Source organism: Geotrypetes seraphini, chromosome 1 (assembly GCF_902459505.1).
Source record: "Geotrypetes seraphini chromosome 1, aGeoSer1.1, whole genome shotgun sequence".
NCBI lineage: Eukaryota > Metazoa > Chordata > Amphibia > Gymnophiona > Dermophiidae > Geotrypetes > Geotrypetes seraphini.
Window position 1 is genome coordinate 210,457,609 of NC_047084.1, and position 18,938 is coordinate 210,476,546.

General features: G+C 43.2%; 1 protein-coding gene across 16 annotated transcripts in view; it reads left to right on the top strand.

Annotated features, from left to right (window-relative positions):
- The window catches only part of CLOCK (clock circadian regulator), a 265,133-nt gene that overhangs the window by 165,579 nt on the left and 80,616 nt on the right, over positions 1–18,938 (top strand). For all 16 annotated transcript variants that reach the window (XM_033945122.1, XM_033945187.1, XM_033945213.1 and 13 more), the window contains 2 exons: positions 697–841; positions 16,307–16,407. In XM_033945122.1, the coding sequence (XP_033801013.1) occupies positions 697–841; positions 16,307–16,407 (246 nt within the window). The remainder of the gene's footprint in view (positions 1–696; positions 842–16,306; positions 16,408–18,938) is intronic.

Consider the following 18,938-nt stretch of genomic DNA (forward strand, 5'->3'; position numbering starts at 1 on the left):
ATATTATATTCTTATCTATTGATCAAACCTTTACTATAACTTTATACCCTCCCCCCATGTACTTTCAGTGGATAATGGCGTTTAATCATTTCAATAATTTGTCAATGGCCCACAAAACTTTTTAAAATTATTATAGTTCCCTTTTTGTATGGCAATTGTTATTTCCTTTTTATAAATATGACATAGCGAATTCCACCAAAATGTATAGTTAAGCCTTTTGTAATTTTTCCATTTACTGGTGATATGGCGACTCCTGTCATAATCAAAAAAAAGTTTATTATTACTTATTGAAATTTGACTTTTTGTTCTCATTGACATCCCGAACAGAATTGTATCATATGATAATGCTACATGGTTTTCCAGTAAACAATTAATTTGGGACCAGATTGATTTCCAAAAGACCATGATACAGGGACAATAGAATATTAAATAGTCCAAAGTTCCTGCTTCTAGATTACAATGCCAGCATCTATTAGACTTAGAGCTATCTAATTTAGTAATCGAACATGGGTCCAAAAAGCTCTATGTAACAAAAAAAACCAAGTTTGTTTGGAAAATTGACTTGTTAATCACTGAGATTGATCAGTCTTCTTAGTTTGTTAAACTGCATAGAACTGCAAGATTTTACGGTATACAAATGTGATTTTATGTTACGTTACAGCTATTTCTCAATAATATTTTTGTGTCCTCCTTTAGAGCCGGGATTCAGGATCTGAAAATCATGTTAATACTGTGAGTCTTAAAGAAGCACTGGAAAGATTTGATCACAGTGGAACACCTTCAGCTTCCTCGAGGAGTTCTAGAAAGTCATCGTCTCATACAGCAGTGTCTGACCCATGTTGTAAGTACCCCATGGTACTTACAGAGCAAGCTTAGTAATTAATAGCTGTGAAATAACTTGTTTTTGCTTTGTAGGAATTGTAATATTGCTTTCAGAGAGAGGTAGTTACTAACTTGCCTTAAGGGGCTAACATAGGATTTTGCCACTTTAACATGCATTAAAAGACAAAATCTTCTGGGATCCTTTTACTAAGGTGCTCTGATAGATTTAGTACTCACTAATGATGAGTGTGCACTAAATGCTAAGAAGCCCATACGAGGGGGGTGCTGTAAAATTCTAAGCCTAGTCAAGAATAAAATGATGTGGATCTGGTTACCTGAATCAATTACCTGAAACAATGTCAAAGCATAGAATTTTGTTTCTGCAGATTGGCACTTAACAAAATAAGATAACACTCTTTAAGCCAGGACAAGCAGGCAGGTATTCTCACATATGGATGACGTCATTGACGGAGCCCAGATGCGGACGCCTCACAAGCAGACATGCTTGAAGAAACTCGAAATTTTGAGTCGCCTGCACCGCGCATGCGCGAGTGCCTTCCCGCCCAGCACAGGGCGCGTCTCCTCAGTTCTCAGTTTTCTGTAGAGCTGAGAAGTCTGTCTTTGACTCTCTGCGTTTAACTTCGTTCACTTTGTGCCTTCTCTCAACCGCAGTTTGTGTTTTTTTCTCTACGAATCGCTGTTTTATTTTATTTATTTTATTTTAGTTCAAAAAAAAATGTTTTTTTTTCTTCTTCCATTCGTTTTCCGGGACGGGCTGCTCGGCTGCAGCCCGAGGGCTTCGACTTTGCGGCGGCTATTTTTCTGTCTATGTCCCGGCCTGCTACAGGCTTTAAGAGGTGTAGCAAGTGTCAGCGTGTGATCTCTCTCACGGACCCTCACGGACGCTGCCTCAAGTGCCTTGGACTGAAACATCATCCTAGGTCGTGCCTGCCTTGCCAAACACTTCAGCCTCGTGCTTTCAAGCTTTGTTGCATTCTGGTGGACAAGCTTTTCGAGCTTTTCGAGATGGAGTCTCCTACTGATCCCTCCACTTCGAAAGCATCTTCGGCCTCGACTTCCATCGACCCTCCTTTTCGCCTACTGCTTCCACCTCGAGCCTCATCAGACCTTCGTCGTTTGCAGCGGCTCTTGCTTCGACGTCATCTGCTGTATCTTCCCCTGTTTCCTCAGGTCAGATAGCTCAGCAGTCTGTTCCACCGGTGGTGATTAAAGTGTCCAAGACTTCTAAGTCGAAACACACTCACACTACCTCGAAGGAACCTCCAGCCAAAGCAGGTGGTCCAGTTTCAGATGTGGATCCATCCTTGCCGGCTTCTTTCCAGACCATGATAGAGAAGCAGTTTATTCAGTTCCTTACTAACATGGGACCTAAACTGCTTCCTCTTATCCAGCCTGGGCATTCAGCAGACTCCCGCGAGGTCGAGCCGCTTCCTTTGTCCCAGTCTGAGCTTCCACACTCTTTGCAGGGAGCAGAGTCTCTGCGAGTGTCTGGTCTGCCATCCAAGCACGAAAAGCAAGAAGCAGATTCTTTGCGAGTGCATCGACGAGAATCCTCACACTCTAAACAAGGAGCAGAGTCTTTGAGAGTGCATCGAGGTCCTTCCATCGAGCCTCTGGAGCTTCGATCTACAGCCTCTAGTCCTATTCATACGACTCCGAGGCGAAATCTCCTCGATCCTCAAGATCTGGTTCCAGACACAGTTCTCACCACCATTCGAGGCCTTCATCAAGGTATCCTTCCAGGCATCGTTCTTTTTCTCAGGATAGACCATCTTCCTCGAAGCCTCAATCTACTCCAACCTCGACCAGACTCCTCATTCGAGGTCTACGATGCCGGACCTCGAGGATGTTCCGGTCTCGATTGCCTCGTCCAAGTCACCAGGTTCCTTTGATGCCTTTTTCCATGCCGAAGCTTCTTCTTCAACACAGGCTGCCTCGACGTCCTTGAGTCCTTCTCGAGGCAAAGCATTGGCAGATCAGCTATTTTTCTCGTCTATCCTGCGACATATGGCTGTAGACTTGGATGTTCGATTGGTTACTGGCTCTAAATATTCTAAGGAGTATCTAGAAGTCATGCATCTTCCTCAACCTCTGGCAGAGTGTCTTAAGCTTCCACTTCATAAGCTTTTGAATCAGACTTTTGCTTGATGCATGGAGCACCTTTTTCCATACCAGCAGTTCCAGGAAAATTGGTCTCTAGGTATAAAACTGTGCATCGCAAAGGGTTTGACAACTCACAGTTATCTCATCAATCCCTGCTTGTTGAATCCTCCTTGAAGAGATCCCATCTTTCCAAGGTCTATGCCATAGTTCCTCCTGGAAGGGAGGGGAAAACTATGGACAAATTTGGACGTTGCATCTACCAGAATGCTTTAATGTCTTCTAAAGTCCTCAATTATAATTTTTATTTCATCACTTATTTTGAATTTCTTCTTTCTCTTCTACCAAAGTTTTTGGCTTATTTGGATAACCAAATGCATTTTGAGTTTCAAGAAGTCATTGCTTCTTTCTCTCAATTACGTCTGCATCTCCTCCAATCATCTTATGATGCCTTTGAGTTATCTGCCTGAGCGGCTGCTTGCTCTGTAGCTATGCGTCGTCTTGCCTGGCTTCGTACCATTGACATGGACTCTAACCTTCAAGACCGCTTAGCTAACATTCCTTGTCAGGGCAACGACCTCTTTGATGAATCCATCGAGGCAGCCACCAAGAAATTATCTGACCATGAAAAATAATTTGCTTCTATAGTCAGACCTAAACGAAAGCCAGCTCCTGCCAAGCCTGCACGCCCTGCTGTTATCTATCAAGGCGTTTTGCTCCAAAGCCTGCTCCTTATACTCGCCCTCCTCTGAAAAAACAGCAACCTCAGAAGCAACACAAACACCAACCTTCTGCTGCACCTAAGACTTCTCAGCCTTTTTGACTGTTTACAACAGAGCATAACCTCCACCGTTCTGTCTCTGTATCTTTTTCCCCCTATAGGAGGTCGTCTCCATCATTTTTACAACCGATGAACGATAATTACATCCGACTTCTGGGTGCTTACCATCATCAGGGAAGGATACTCTCTTCATTTCACTCAGGTTCCACCAGAGCTTCCTCCAAGAGAGTATCCTTCCAATCCATCCCAGACCGCCCTTCTTCTTTAGGTAGCTCAAGCTCTGCTTCATCTCCATGCCATCGAACCAGTTCCCTTGGAACAGCAGAACAGGGGATTTTACTCTCGTTACTTCCTTGTTCCAAAGAAGACGGAAGATCTGCGACTCATTCTGGATCTCAGGGCTCTCAACAAATTTCTAGTCAAAGAAAAGTTTCGAATGTTATCCCTGGCATCCCTTTATACCCTTCTCAAGCAGAACGACTGGTTATGCTCTCTGGATCTCAAGGAGGCCTACACTCATATTCTCATTCATCCGGCCTCCCGTCAATACCTCAGATTTCGGGTGGGGAATCTTCACTATCAATACAGAGTACTACCCTTCAGCCTGGCCTCGCTCCCAAAGTGTTCACCAAGTGCCTGGTAGTGGTAGCGGCAGTTCTAAGGAATCATGGTTTTCAGGTATTTCCTTACCTCGACGATTGGCTCATCAAAGATTCCACATCTCAAGGGGTTAATGTAGCGACCCAATGGACTACCTGGTTCCTACAAGTTTGGGATTCGACATCAACTTTCCCAAATCTCAACTTCAGCCCTCACAGAATCTACAATTCATTGGAGCTGTTCTGGACTCTCTCCAACTCAGAGTATTCCTTCCACAACAACGTCTGGAAGCTCTTCTTCAACTCTGTCACCAGGAGTGGGATCCCTAGGATAGTAGACTTGGGGGTGGGTCAGTAGAGTGGGCAGACCTGATGGGCTATGGCCCTTATCTGCCGTCATCTTTTATGTTTCTATGTTTCTAAGTGTCTTCCCGCTCTTCCATCTCAGCGAGACACATGATGGTATTTCTGGGTCACATGGCCTCCACAGTGCACGTGACTCCTTTTGCCAGACTTCACTTCAGAATTCCTCAGTGGACACTGGCATCTCAATGGACGCAAGTTTGCGACCCTCCTTCTCGACACATTTCAGTCACTCCTTCCTTGAAGAAGTCTCTCCATTGGTGGATGCTCTCTTCCAATCTTTCCAGAGGCTTGCTTTTTCAAATGCCCCCTCATCAGAAGGTCCTCACGACAGACTCTTCGACCTACGCTTGGGGCGCTCATCTCGATGGTCTCCGTACTCAAGGCCTCTGGACCAGTACGGATCGTCAGTGTCATATCAATCAGTTGGAACTCAGAGCGATTCTCAAAGCTCTCCATGCTTTTCAACATCTACTTCACGATACAGTAGTCCTCGTTTGGACGGACAAGCAAGTAACTATGTATTATGTCAACAAACAAGGAGGGACAGGGTCTGCCTCCCTTTGTCAAGAAGCTCTGAAGGTTTGGGACTGGGCAATCCGCCACAACACCTTCCTCAAAGCTGTCTACATTCAAGGGGCAAAGAATTGCTTGGCAGACAACTTGAGTCGTCTACTGCAACCTCACGAATGGACTCTCCATTCCTCGCCTCTTCATCACATTTTTTCACAGTGGGGAACGCCACAGATAGACCTCTTTGCAGCTCCCCACAACTACAAACTGCCTCAGTTCTGCTCCAGGATATACTCTCCTCACTGCCTCGAGGCAGATGCTTTTCTTCTGGAATGAACAAATCTTTTCCTCTACGCATTTCCTCCATTCCCTCTCATTCTCAAGACTCTGGTCAAATTGAAGAATGATCATGCCACCATGATTCTAATCGCTCCTCGGTGGCCGAGACAACCATGGTACTCCCTTCTACTTCAACTCAGCAGCAGGGAGCCATACCTTCTACCAGTTTTTCCTTCTCTGCTTACACAGAGTGAAGAATCTCTGCTTCATCCCAACCTGCAGTCTGTACACCTGACAGCCTGGTACCTCTCAACATAACCCCTCTTCAGTTTTTTCAATCTGTTAGAGACATTTTAGAAGCTTCTAGAAAGCGTACAACTAGACAATACTATCACCAAAAATGGACTAGATTTTCTACATCGTGTTTTTCTCATCATAAGGAGCCTCAGCATTCCTCCTTATCTTCTGTTTTGGACTATCTTTTGCACTTATTCAATTCTGGTCTCAAGTCTACATCTATACGAGTCTATCTCAGTGCAATTGCGGCTTTCCATCAGCCTATTGAAGGGAAACCCTTCTCTGCTCATCCAGTGGTTTCCAGATTCATGAAAGGACTTTTCAATGTCAAACCTCCTCTCAAACTGCTTCCTGTGGTTTGGGACCTCAATGTTGTCCTTACTCAACTCATGAAGCCTCCATTTGAACCAATTGATAAGGCTCATCTGAAGTATCTCACTTGGAAAGTGGTGTTTCTCATTGCCCTCACTTTGGCTCGACGAGTCAGTGAGCTGCAAGCTTTAGTTACTTACCCACCATTCACGGTGTTCCATCATGACAAAGTTGTTCTTCGTACTCATCCGAAATTCCTACCTAAAGTGGTCTCATAATTTTATCTCAACCAATCCAGTGTTTTTTCCAAAGCCTCATTCTCACCCTGGAGAATCAGCTCTTCATACTCTGGACTGTAAACGTGCTTTGGCCTTCTACTTGGAACGCACCAAACCACACAGAACTGCTCCCCAACTTTTTGTTTCCTTCGATCCAAATAAGTTGGGCCATCCTATTTCTAAACGTACCATCTCCAATTGGATGGCGGCTTGTATCTCTTTCTGTTATGCCCAGGCTGGATTACCCCTTCACAGTAAAGTCACAGCCCATAAAGTCAGAGCAATGGCAGCTTCAGCAGCTTTCCTCAGATCTACACCTATTGAGGAAATTTGTAAGGTTTTTACTTGGTCCTCGGTTCATACTTTCACTTCTCATTATTGTCTGGATACTTTCTCCAGAAGGGATGGACACTTTGGCCAAACAGTATTACAAAATTTATTCTCCTAAATTGCCAACACTTCCACCATCCCATTCTGGTTAGCTTGGAGGTCACCCATATGTGAGAATACCTGCCTGTTTGTCCTGGGATAAAGCACAGTTACTTACCATAACAGGTGCTATCCAGGGACAGCAGGCAGCTATTCTCACAACCCACTCACCTTCCCTGGTTGGCTTCTCTGCTAGCTATCTGAACTGAGGAGACGCGCCCTGTGCTGGCGGGAAGGCACTCGCGCATGCGCGGTGTGGGTGACTCGAAACTTCGAGTTTCTTCAAGCAAGTCTGCTTGTGAGGCGTCCGCATCCGGTCTCCGTCGATGACGTCACCCATATGTGAGAATAGCTGCCTGCTGTCCCTGGATAACACCTGTTACGGTAAGTAACTGTGCTTTTCAGCTACAGTGGCAAAATAACACTCAGAATTTAGGAAGTTGGTTGGTTGGGCTGAGAACTTTTTAGCACCCCCTCATAGATTTAAAATGGGCTTCTTGGTATTTAGTGCATGCTAATGATTAGCACACCTTAGTAAAAAGACCCCCTATATTTGCTATTAATACATTTTCATTTTACTGCAGTTTATGCTACATAATAATGACAAACAAAGTATCTTAGCATTATGCATATTGAAAAATGCAGTTGAATTGAAATTTGCAAACTGCATTATTGATAGAAAAATTGTTTTTCCTTCCCTGGATCATCATGTCAGTAACATGTGCCTCAGTTTCTCACAAGAGCTATCTTAAAAGGGCTAGAGGTTTTCAGTTTGTGATGCTAGCCCCTGATTCCCACCTCTAGATCAGATGCCCTCCCAATAGACTTCCCTCTACCACTTTCTCCCCTCGCCCCCCTGGAGCAGCCCTGCAGATCTACTGGCCCTATCCTTGGGGTTGGGGGGCACAGAAGTGATCCTCAGTTGCTCCTGCCTCCTAGTGGCAAGACTACAGGGTTCAAAATGGTGTTGGTCCGTTTATGGCAATAGTCTTATGGTAGTACTGCTAATAGGCTGACAAATTAGAAATGCGAGACTACTGTTAAAGTTTGTTCAGTGCCATTTTGAATCTTGCAGACTAGAGTGCAGGAATGACTAGAGATTGCTTCTCTTCCTCTCTACCCCCTCCCTCACACAGGCTATTAGGTCTGGAGGAAGTGTTTGGGGGGTGTCTCTTCAGGGAGCTTGAACAAGTTGAGGGGTGGTCACAATTTAAACAACTCTGGTTCCTTTAAGGCAAACCCAGAGAGAAAAATAGTACAACTTGTGAAGTTGATCACAAATTGCATTACTCTTTGAGTTACTAATCTGTGGTACAGATTTACCATAGATTAGTGACTCCTGTGATATGTTAAGCTATGGTAAAATATGATATGTTACTGCAGCTTTGTAACTAAATCCCTTAGTGGCATTAGAGTCATGATGCCAATGTAGTAAACCTTGCAATCTAGTACAACAAACACTCTATTCCTGAACCGTGGGTAGTCAACCTCTTCCCACGAGAACTCTTGTAGGGAACTTCATTTGAATTATTTTGCTCCTTCTGGCTGTCTTTCAACTCCTCAGTTGTTTTCCTATAAGTGAGACAATAGGAGCTTGTCTTTTCTGATTGTGTTTCTTTTCATTTTAAATTCAGTCTTTTTTGCTAACCATTTGCAAGGCTTTTTGGTGCTGCAAAGGATCCCTTTTCTGGCTGCAGAAGAGCACAGACTCTGAAGTCGAGGGTCTGCTTCCAAAGGGCAGACTGCTTTGCAGTGCACCTGCTTGGACAGCCTTCACTAACAGTTCAGGAGCTCGGGGATCGTTCCTTTGGAAGCAAGGCTCACCCCATGTTTGTCTGCAGTGGACTTGAGCGCAGGCTGAGTGGTATTTTTTTCCCAAATCAGGGCCAACTGCGTTCCTCTCCCCCATTTGTATGCACGTGATCTGATGGGGGTTGAGGTCTCCGGCTGGTTTGTTGCATCCGAGAGGCAGTCAGAAAACACAAGCAGTCCAGATCCCAGGCTTGTTGAGGTTCTTTCTGTAAGTTGTTTGCAGCTTCCATTCTTGCAACTCCCAGCACACAGTGAATAACAGGTTGTCATTCTGACAAACCAAATCAAAAGGGGGGGTATTCATAAAATCAATTTTTAGGAGTTCTGGGATTAGAGATGGGTTCCCCCACCTCTAAATCACCAATTTGCTATTTTTTATTTTTCAGTGTAGCTCTTCTGGGCCGTTTTTAGAGCTAAAATTGCTGTTCAGTAGCCATCTCGGATTTCCCAATTTGAATTTTAAAACCTCAATCTGCCTCAAAACATCTTGTTTTTGCATAGAAACAGGTGGGGTGGACTCCTCAGGTCAGGATGAATTCATACCCCATTTGTGGTGTTTATCAGTCCAAGGAGCATCCTTGTTCGATGTGCCAGGTGGCATGTGAGTGGGAGACGGGAGTTTCTGGCTTAACCCCTTCTGGTCCCTCAGGGGCTGTTAGTACCTAGTCAGTCCAAGGAAAGGAAAAAATGTCCAAATTTGACCCAAAGAGCAGCACAAGTGTGTCCCCAGTGAAATACAGCTGGAAAACCCCAGAGGAGCTAAACAGGGGCAGGGATAGGGTTACCAGATGTTTGGAAAAACCCAGACGTGATGATCTTAAGGTGGCCAAAGAGGTTGAAAAGGTGACGGCGAATGTTAGAAGGATGCTAGGTTGCATAGGGAGAGGTATGGCCAGTAGGAAAAAGGAGGTATCGATTCTTCTTTGTAATACTCTGGTGAGACCTCATTTAGAATATTGTATACAGTTCTGGAGGCTACACTTTCAAAAAGATATAAAAAGGATGGAGTTGGTCCAGAGGAAGGCTACTAAAATGGTGTGTGGCCTTCATGGTAAGGCGTATGGGGACAGACTTAAAGATCTCAATCTCAATACTTTGGAGGAAAGGTGGAAGAGGAGAGATAAAATAAGAGTTGTTTAAATGCCTACATAATATAAATGTGCATGAGTCAAGTCTCTTTCAGGAAACTCTGCAATGCGAGAGCATAGGATGAAGTTAAGCGGTGATAGGCTCCAGAGTAATCTAAGGAAATACTCTCCCGGAGGAGGTGATGAATATGGTGACTGTGTCTGAATTTCAGAGGGCCTGGGATAGGCATGTGAAACATAGAAGATGACGGCAGATAAGGGCCATAGCCCATCAGGTCTGCCCACTCTACTGACCCACCCCCAAGTCTACTATCCTAGGGATCCCACTCCTGGGATCTCAGAGAGAGAAAGAGATAATGGTTACTGTGGATGCGCAGACTAGATGGGCCATTTGGTCTTTATCTGCTGTCATGTTTCTATGTCCTCTTTTTAGAGGACTGTCCAGGTTCCTGGATGGACTTTCCAAAACCCGGCAGTATGTCCGGATTTTGGAAAGCCCCGAACTCTGGCTGTGTCTGGAGGGCTTTCATCAAGCATGTGCGAATAATGTCGCACTCATCCATTTGACATCCTGGAGACTGGAGGTTGGGATAAAAGAGATAAGGCTTTTTGGGGGCGGGACTGAAGGTGAAATGGGCAGGGGTAAAGTTAGAGCAAGGCGGGGCTGGGGGGCGGAATGGGGCTGGGCCATATGTACGGGCTTTTCTGTAGTTAAATATGGTGACTCTAGGCAGGGGTTTCCCCCTGAATTTATTAATATGATGTTTGAGGCTTGTATAATTAACATGGGCTACATGGAATCCTCTGGAATTGTGGCCCTGCTAGCACTGGGGTCCCCCCCCCCAAAAAAAAATAAAAAAATAGAGCACAATTTCTTAGCAACGGTGCCATGCTCATGTCAGAGAAATTCAGTTAGAAGACAAATCAGATGATAATGATTCTATTTTAATGCCTTTGCTCTTCCAGTCAAGGTCCTCTATAGCAGATTTGGGGGAGGTTCCAGACTTTGGTGAGGATCCAACTGTATACATTCTTCACGTCAAAACTACATGTCATTCTTTCCCCCTTTAATTTCTCTATCTTGGAATGCTGCGAGACCTGACATCACCAGATTTATCCAAAAGCTCAAATAATCTTTCTCCTCCCTAAAAGGTGTTACCTACATTGGAAAATTAGGGAAATCTCTTCACTTCAAAACTACAGAACTTTGAAACTACAGAGCTTTTTAAACTTTCAGTGCTTCTTGGGATGATAACAGAATCCTCCAAGAATTGCAGTTAGAGGCTCCTCAGTCATCTGCCATGCAGTGCTCACTTATGGGCAGCACCAAGGCACAGATTTCTTACTTTCCCTCATATTAAGACATTACAAAAATGCTTATGGATCAATAGGAGGTACTGGAGGGGCCTCTTAGGATGGTCAATGCTATGTCAAAGCTCTATCTGATGGATGCTGCATTTAATCAGCCTTTTGTTCCCCCAGAGGTGGATTTACTGGTGGCGCAGTTTACCAAACATACCTTCCTTCTCAGTGAAGACAGCATGGTATTGAAGGATGCCCAGGTCCGTAGATTAGATTTTGTGCACAAAAGGTTCTTTGAGGCTGTGTCTCAGATTTGAAAGCACCCACGGTAGTGTCTTTTGCTGCCCAAGCTTGCTATCACAATCTGGATACTATCGTGGACAAAGATCTCTAGTTTTTAATGAATGGTGTGGATTACGTGGCTGATGCTCTGTATGACCTTTTCAGAGTTGTGAGCAAAATGTCAGCTTACTTCATTTCTGCCTGCAGGATGCTATGGATCAGACAGTGGGCAGGTGATTCCTCCTCAAAGGCGACCCTAAGTAAACTGTCATTCAAGGGACAGTTACTTTTTGAGAAAGGCTTGGATGATGTTAGGGTAATTTTCAGACCTCCAGGTGCTACCGCCAGTTCGCAGGGGGCCTTCGGGCCAGAGATCATTTCAAAATTGTAGACAAAGATTTGGAGGGACCAGGCACCCCTAATCTTCAGGATATTCAGCCACAGCTTCCAAGAAGCAGTTATGACTCCACGACATCATACCTCTATAGCCACTAAAAAGTGGGCAGTTTTCTCCCACTACTGTGTCTGAGATAAATTTCCCTCCCTAAACAGGCAATTATTCCTCAGTCAGTACTAATAAGAACTTCTCAACTTCTCATGGGTATTCTTTTATATTTTTTCTGCTGTAAAAACAACAAAAATATGAGGGACGGTATTACATTTCTCCAGCAATCCACTGATCTTTCAGGAGCAGTTCATCAGTTTCCTCCTCTTGGCGAAAATAATTTATTGCATAATGACCACTATATGATAACCCCAAGGATTACAATTGTTAATCCACAATACACAAGGTCAAGAATAGGAACTAATAAAGGAATAATACTGTACCAGCAAGAATTCCTACAGCCAGCTTATACAGCAAGACAACTATTTATTTTTAGCCTAGTAATCCTAATTATGTTTAGTCCTAAAAAAAACACAAAAAAATCAGAAGAGAAAATGATGCTCCCAGGGCAATAACTATTGGTTTGTACACCAAATATTCATCTTTCCCTTTTTTCAATCATTTTAGAAAGATCTGAGAAATTTGAATACTGCTCATTCATATGTCATAAGTGACCTCTAGTGTCAATTTCTGTGTAACTAAATCTAATGCAGTCTCTAGGAAATCCATCACATTTTTGCACATATTGATCTCCTTTGCCAAAGTCTTGCAGACTTTCCAGGGAAGGATGTACAGTATACTGAATTCTAACAATAGGTGGTAAATTATCTTCAGCCATTCCTACATATCTCTAAAATATTTTTGAACCAAATCTAATAGTGCAAGTAAGTTGACACAAGACCTAAATAAAGGTAGTAATAGGGAAAGGAAGGCCTGAGGGCACATGTACACTGCTGTGAACTATTATGACAGCTAAGTGGTATACTAAAAGGTTTCATACAACATCCTGTTGTCATATAACTTCTGGATCGAAGCACTATCTGTTTGCTAGTTGAGACTGAGCCTCACTACAACTTCAGATTCAGACAGTCTGATCTCATTGGCTGTTGAGTTTTTCATTTTTAATTGTAATTGAAGTTTTGAGAGCCATTGTTTGGATTCTTGAAATACTGTGCATCCCAGACTGCAAGACATCCTTAGGGGGTGAATTGCTTGGCACTACAATTCTTCCAAACACTTGTATATGGAAGACACCCATTCATTCTGGACTGTTCTGGTAGGACTAAAGGGCAGAAATTTATCAGGTAAGACATAATTTCTCCTTTGTCCAATATCTTGCATCAGCACTTTCCTCAACTCACAGAGGACATTTCTGGATTACTACAGAACAACGCAATAGAGGAAGTTCCCCAGCAAGAACAGCTCAGTGGATTCTATTTCGGGTTATTTCTCATCCTCAAGAACACGCAAGGTCTTCAGCCTATCTTCGATCTTCGTCCTTTAAATAAATTTCTCACACCAGAAACAGTCCAGGTGATTTCTCGTCCAGCAATCCTTTCTCTTCTCAGTCACAGTAATTGGTTAGCTGCCCTGGATTTCAAAGATGCGTATATTCACATCCCAATTCATCCTGTCCACTGGAAATTCCTCAGATTCATGTGTCTCACAAAGATTACCAATACAAAGTTCTGCCTTTCGGCCTATCATTAGCCCCATGTGTGTTCACAAAGTGTTTGGCAGTGGTAGCAGCCGACCTCAGGGCAAAACATCACATGGTATTTTCCTTACCTGGTCGACTGGCTCCTAGTAGCTCACTCCTGTTGCTCACAGCTGTTGCTTACCATTCAAGCCACAGTGCACCCCCTCCAAGCACTGGGCTTTCTAATCACGACAAATCCAACCTGCAGTCTGTGCATTACCTCACATATATAGACGCACAGCTCAACAATGTCACTACAAGGGCTTGTCTACCAGAAGAAAGTCATCAGGCAATTATTACTGGTGAATCGGATGCAATATTCTTCTGGCATGCATCCCTTCCTCTAGTGCCACATGCCAGACTACACATGTGTCCTCTGCAGTGGCATCTCAAACTAAATTGACATCAGTATTTTCAGTCTCTGGCCACTTTGATTCCTTTTTCAGACAAAAGTCGGTTTCCCTATCTTGGTGGATTCACTCTCCAGCCCTCAAACAAGGATGCCGTTCCAGCCTCCATCTCCTCTTCTCAACATTATCATAGATGCCTCCAACAAAGGGCTGGGGAGTGCATCTCAATCACCTTCAGACTCAGTCTTTAGTCAACAAGAGAACTACATTTTCACATTAATCTGCTGGAACTTCGTGCAATTTTATAATGCATTCAGAGCGTTCAGCGAGTATGTGCGCAACACATCTTCTGATTCAAACAAGGGGGTTCAGGGTCCTTACCCCTTTGCAAAGAAGCCCATCGTCTATGGACTTTTGCTCTCTCCTTCTCCACGGATATGCTCGCAGTATACATTCCAGGAAAAATGAATGTTATTGCATATTCCTTCAGCTGAAAGCTCAATCCTCACTTGTGGGCCTTAAATACAGAAGTACTGCAATCTGTTTTTCACCAATGGGGCACTTATGTGATGGATCTATTTGGGGTTATAGTGTCCGAAGATCTAAAAACGAAAAAACAGTGTGACAAGGCAGTGGCTGCTGCCAGAAGGATGCTGGGCTGTATAAAGAGAGGCGTAGTTAGTAGAAGGAAGAATGTGTTGATGCCCCTGTACAGGTCATTGGTAAGGCCCCACTTGGAGTATTGTGTTCAGTTTTGGAGACCGTATCTGGCGAAAGACGTAAGAAGACTTGAGGCGGCCCAGAGGAGGGTGACGAAAATGATAGGAGGCTTGCGCCAGAAGACGTATGAGGAGAGACTGGAAGCCCTGAATATGTATACCCTAGAGGAAAGGAGAGACAGGGGAGATATGATTCAGACGTTCAAATACTTGAAGGGTATTAACGTAGAACAAAATCTTTTCCAGAGAAAGGAAAATGGTAAAACCAGAGGACATAATTTGAGGTTGAGGGGTGGTAGATTCAGGGGCAATGTTAGGAAATTCTACTTTACGGAGAGGGTAGTGGATGCCTGGAATGCGTTCCCGAGAGAGGTGGTGGAGAGTAAAACTGTGACTGAGTTCAAAGAAGCGTGGGATGAACACAGAAAATTTAGAATCAGAAAATAATATTAAATATTGAACTAGGCCAGTTACTGGGCAGACTTGCACGGTCTGTGTCTGTGTATGGCCGTTTGGTGGAGGATGGGCAGGGGAGGGCTTCAATGGCTGGGAGGGTGTAGATGGGCTGGAGTAAGTCTTAACAGAGATTTCGGCAGTTGGAACCCAAGCACAGTACCGGGTAAAGCTTTGGATTCTTGCCCAGAAATAGCTAAGAAGAAAAAATTTAAAAATTTAAATTGAATCAGGTTGGGCAGACTGGATGGACCATTCGGGTCTTTATCTGCCGTCATCTACTATGTTACTATATTTGCTTCCACAAACAATGTTCAGTGTTCCCATTATTGCTCCCTATGGACCTGCTCCTCAAGCAGTCGCCAGGGATGCTTTCTCAATTCCATGGACCTCCAATTGATTCTATGCTTTTCTGCCAATCTCGCTGATCTCCAAAGTTCTTCAAAGACCATCAGAGACAGAGCTCAACTGATTCTCAAAGCTCCTTGTTAGCCCAGCCAGATCTGGTATCCCATCCTTCTGAACCTTCTGATGCCCATCCAATCCCATTTGGGGATCATTTTTTTTTCCAGCAGGATACTTATCTACTGCAACCCAATCTTCGCAGTTTCCCTCTCACATACTGTTCTGGCATGCAGAGTGTTGTGCCTTCTTAGGTCACCGGGCTGCATCCCTTCCTCTAGTGCCACATGCCAGACTACACATGTGTCCTCTGCAATGGCATCTCAAACTAAATTGGCATCAGCATTTTCTCTATCTTGGTGGATTCACTCTCCAGCCCTGAAACAAGGATGCCGTTCCAGCCTCCACCTCCTCTTCTCACCATTATCACAGATGCCTCCAACAAAGGGCTGGGGAGCGCATCCCATTCACCTTCAGACTCAAGAGTCTTTAGTCAACAAGAGAACTCCATATGCACATTAATTTGCTGGAACTTCGTGCAATTTTATTATGCATTCAGAGCGTTCAGCAAGTATGTGCGCAACATACAGCTTCTGATTCAAACAACCAAGTAGCGATGTTCTATCTGAACAAACAAGGGGGTTCAGGGTCCTTACCCTTTTGCAAAGAAGCCCATCGTCTATGGACTTTTGCTCTTTCCCTCTCCACAGGGAGTTCCAGAGTGGGTTCAGTTGAGCTGGAAGTACAAGGAGAAAACTGCTGGGCAAAAAATTAAAGGGAATACAAACTCTGCTGTCATTTTATTTTGTCCTTTGTGTACTTTATAGAGAGATGTTTTTATGGGATGCTTTGACCACAGCTTATCTGAGAGAAATGAACAGGTAACAAATAGTGTAGAATAAGATATTTGCTAGCAGCAGAAACGAGTTTCACTTTTTTGAAAAAGGGTTTATATTCAAAATGTGTGGTTTCATCCTGCTTTTATGATAATTTTAAAAGATGATATTGTTTGTTTATTAGCTACACCAACAAAAATGCTGACGAACACTAACACTCCTCCAAGGCAAAATTTATCTAGCCATGATAAGGCGATGCAGCGGAGGTCATCTATCAGTAGCCAGGTAATGCTTTTCCTTTCATAAAAGCAGAGACCAAGAACGACTGTTTGTTTTTTTATGTAAGTTAAGAATGTACATTTTCTGATTTCATGTGAAATATGGCTTTTTATATTTCTGTCCTCAGACTTCAGCCTGCCTTCTTTAATTAATTACTCAAAATAATAGTTTCTAGGCTATTTATATAAATTTATATAAATTTTCTAAAACATACTTGTCTAGTACAAAGAGTATATCTTACAGTTTTTTTGGTTTCTATTTTGAACTTTGCTCAGTGATATCCATGGGTATCTAGATAGAGGTAAGATTGCCTTAATAATCTCTCTAGATCTCACTTCTGCTTTTGTCTTGGTAGACCATGCGTTCTTATCACATCTTTGACTGTAGTCTTAGAGAAAGTGCTTAAATTGTTTAGTTTTTGTTAACTGACCGTTATTATTGTGAACTGTTTAATTGAGTAACTTAAAAAAAAAATCATTATCCTTTCCATAGTGAAGCTCTTGGGGATCAGTTCTTTCCCTGTTTCATTTAACAGCTTGTTGAGTCCATTAGCCCTATTTTGTCAGTCTTTGGAAATTAGTGCCTATTTATCCACAAACATGCAGTTGCTAACTTTTACAGATCCTTCTTGCCCTGATCTATCTCAATTCACATTTAGCTGCAATTGCTTCTTGGTTAGAGCCACATGTTCTTAAGTTAAATCTCTCTAAATCCAAGGCAATGTGGGTACTTTATTACATTAGCACCAGTACAGTTGAGTCAGCTACTTCCATTGGAGCCCTGTCTTAAGAACTTAGGATATCTGTTGATTTGCATCTTTTGTAGCGCCTGGTAGACTGGTATAATTTTTATGAATGGGTTATATACCTCACTGCTACCAGCAGGTGGAGACTATAAACAAACTTGTATATCAGGATAGCTTTCCCCCTAGCAATCCAGTCTTCCTCAGTCTCCAACAGCAGGTGATAAGACTAATTTGGCTCCCCTCTTAGTACTGTTGGAATTTGTTTTGGACTTCTAGGTTCCCCTTTTGTGTCGGACAGAGCTTCTACGGGTCCTTTTTGGGGATCTGTCCAACCTCGGGGGTGTTAAACTCGGCGGGTCTCGTGCTGGGTCCCTCCTCCCACCTTCCTCCACCTCCCCAACTTTTTGTAGAGGTGCCTCAGCCGGCAACCTGGCCCCCTGGTTGGTCAGGCTTTCAGCTTTGAGAGCCTTGGAGTCTATTCCGAATAAGTAAAAGGGTCATTCCATGTCAAGTGGACCAATACTGAAAACTGCCCACGCTTGACCCCCTTGAAATCCAACCAAATTTTACAGGGATTTGTCTAAGGTCTCATATGAAACTCTGCAAAAAATGTTGGATCTATCTCAATTTGGTCAGGAGCTAGGGGTGGTTGAACAAAAGCAATCGATCCACTCCCATGCCTCGTGTGACCTAAAACGCCAATTTTGATTAAGCACTGCAGCAGAAGGAAACTACTGAGGAATCTGAAATTTTGCAGTTTGGTACAACACCTTGGGGCAAATTCCTGTGCCAAGTTTGAAATTTTGCGAACGTGCTTCCATTTCTATAGGTCAGCAAAGTAGGCAAAAATTTCATGAATGAAAATTTTTAGCAAAGTTTGGCTCCATACTGCTGCTGGTGGGTAAGTCAACTGAGGGTACAACTTTACCAGCAGACATGTACCATGAGGTACTTCAAAGATTTGCAATATGAGCTTTTACAATCAAGCTGAAGATATGATCATCCAAAAAATATGGTTTTATGCATTTATGCTAATTTTCACTGTTTGTCAGATTCAAATATCTCAAATGTGTAGTTTTTTGTTTGTTTTTTTATATCATTTGAAAGAGCATGTTTTTTGCTACAGAAGCTATCCTGTTTCATCTTGGACCCGATCTTTCATTGACGAGAATTAAAGCTTCAAAGATAAGCATTACTTGCTTGCATAAACATGTTATGTTGAAGGGTCATTGGCACTTCATTGTGAATGTGCAGTGGAACTATATTGATCTGAAAACTCATAACCGAGCTTTGCCAGCCACAAGTACTCGTTTCAATGTTTGACAAACTTACTGTGCACTTTTGCAAGATGACAGTGAAAACATGCATTGGCTTGCACAAACTACTTACTGTGTGCATGCCCAAACGCATAATCATGTGATTCACAAGAATGTACGCATAGCTGTAGAAGTATGTCTGATACATGCAGCTTTTCTGAACATGTTCTGACTTGCAACTATCACAGCACAGTGGCTGTATGAACAAGTCTGGCTTTAAGGTTCATCATGACCTTATAACACCATATGACTTCATTATTTGGCAAAGCTTGGCTTTGGCATGTTGCTTTCCATCTATTCTTTCTGTGCAGCATCTGGTTCTTTCCCTAGTTAACTAGACTATGCCTGTGTGGATTTTGGAAACTTACTCTGCACTTGCTGACATGTACAACTTGCTTTGCTCTATTTTCATTGTGTTTTCACACTGATATTTTTCACCTTACTTTTATTCTATATTTTTAGGTGACTCTTATCTT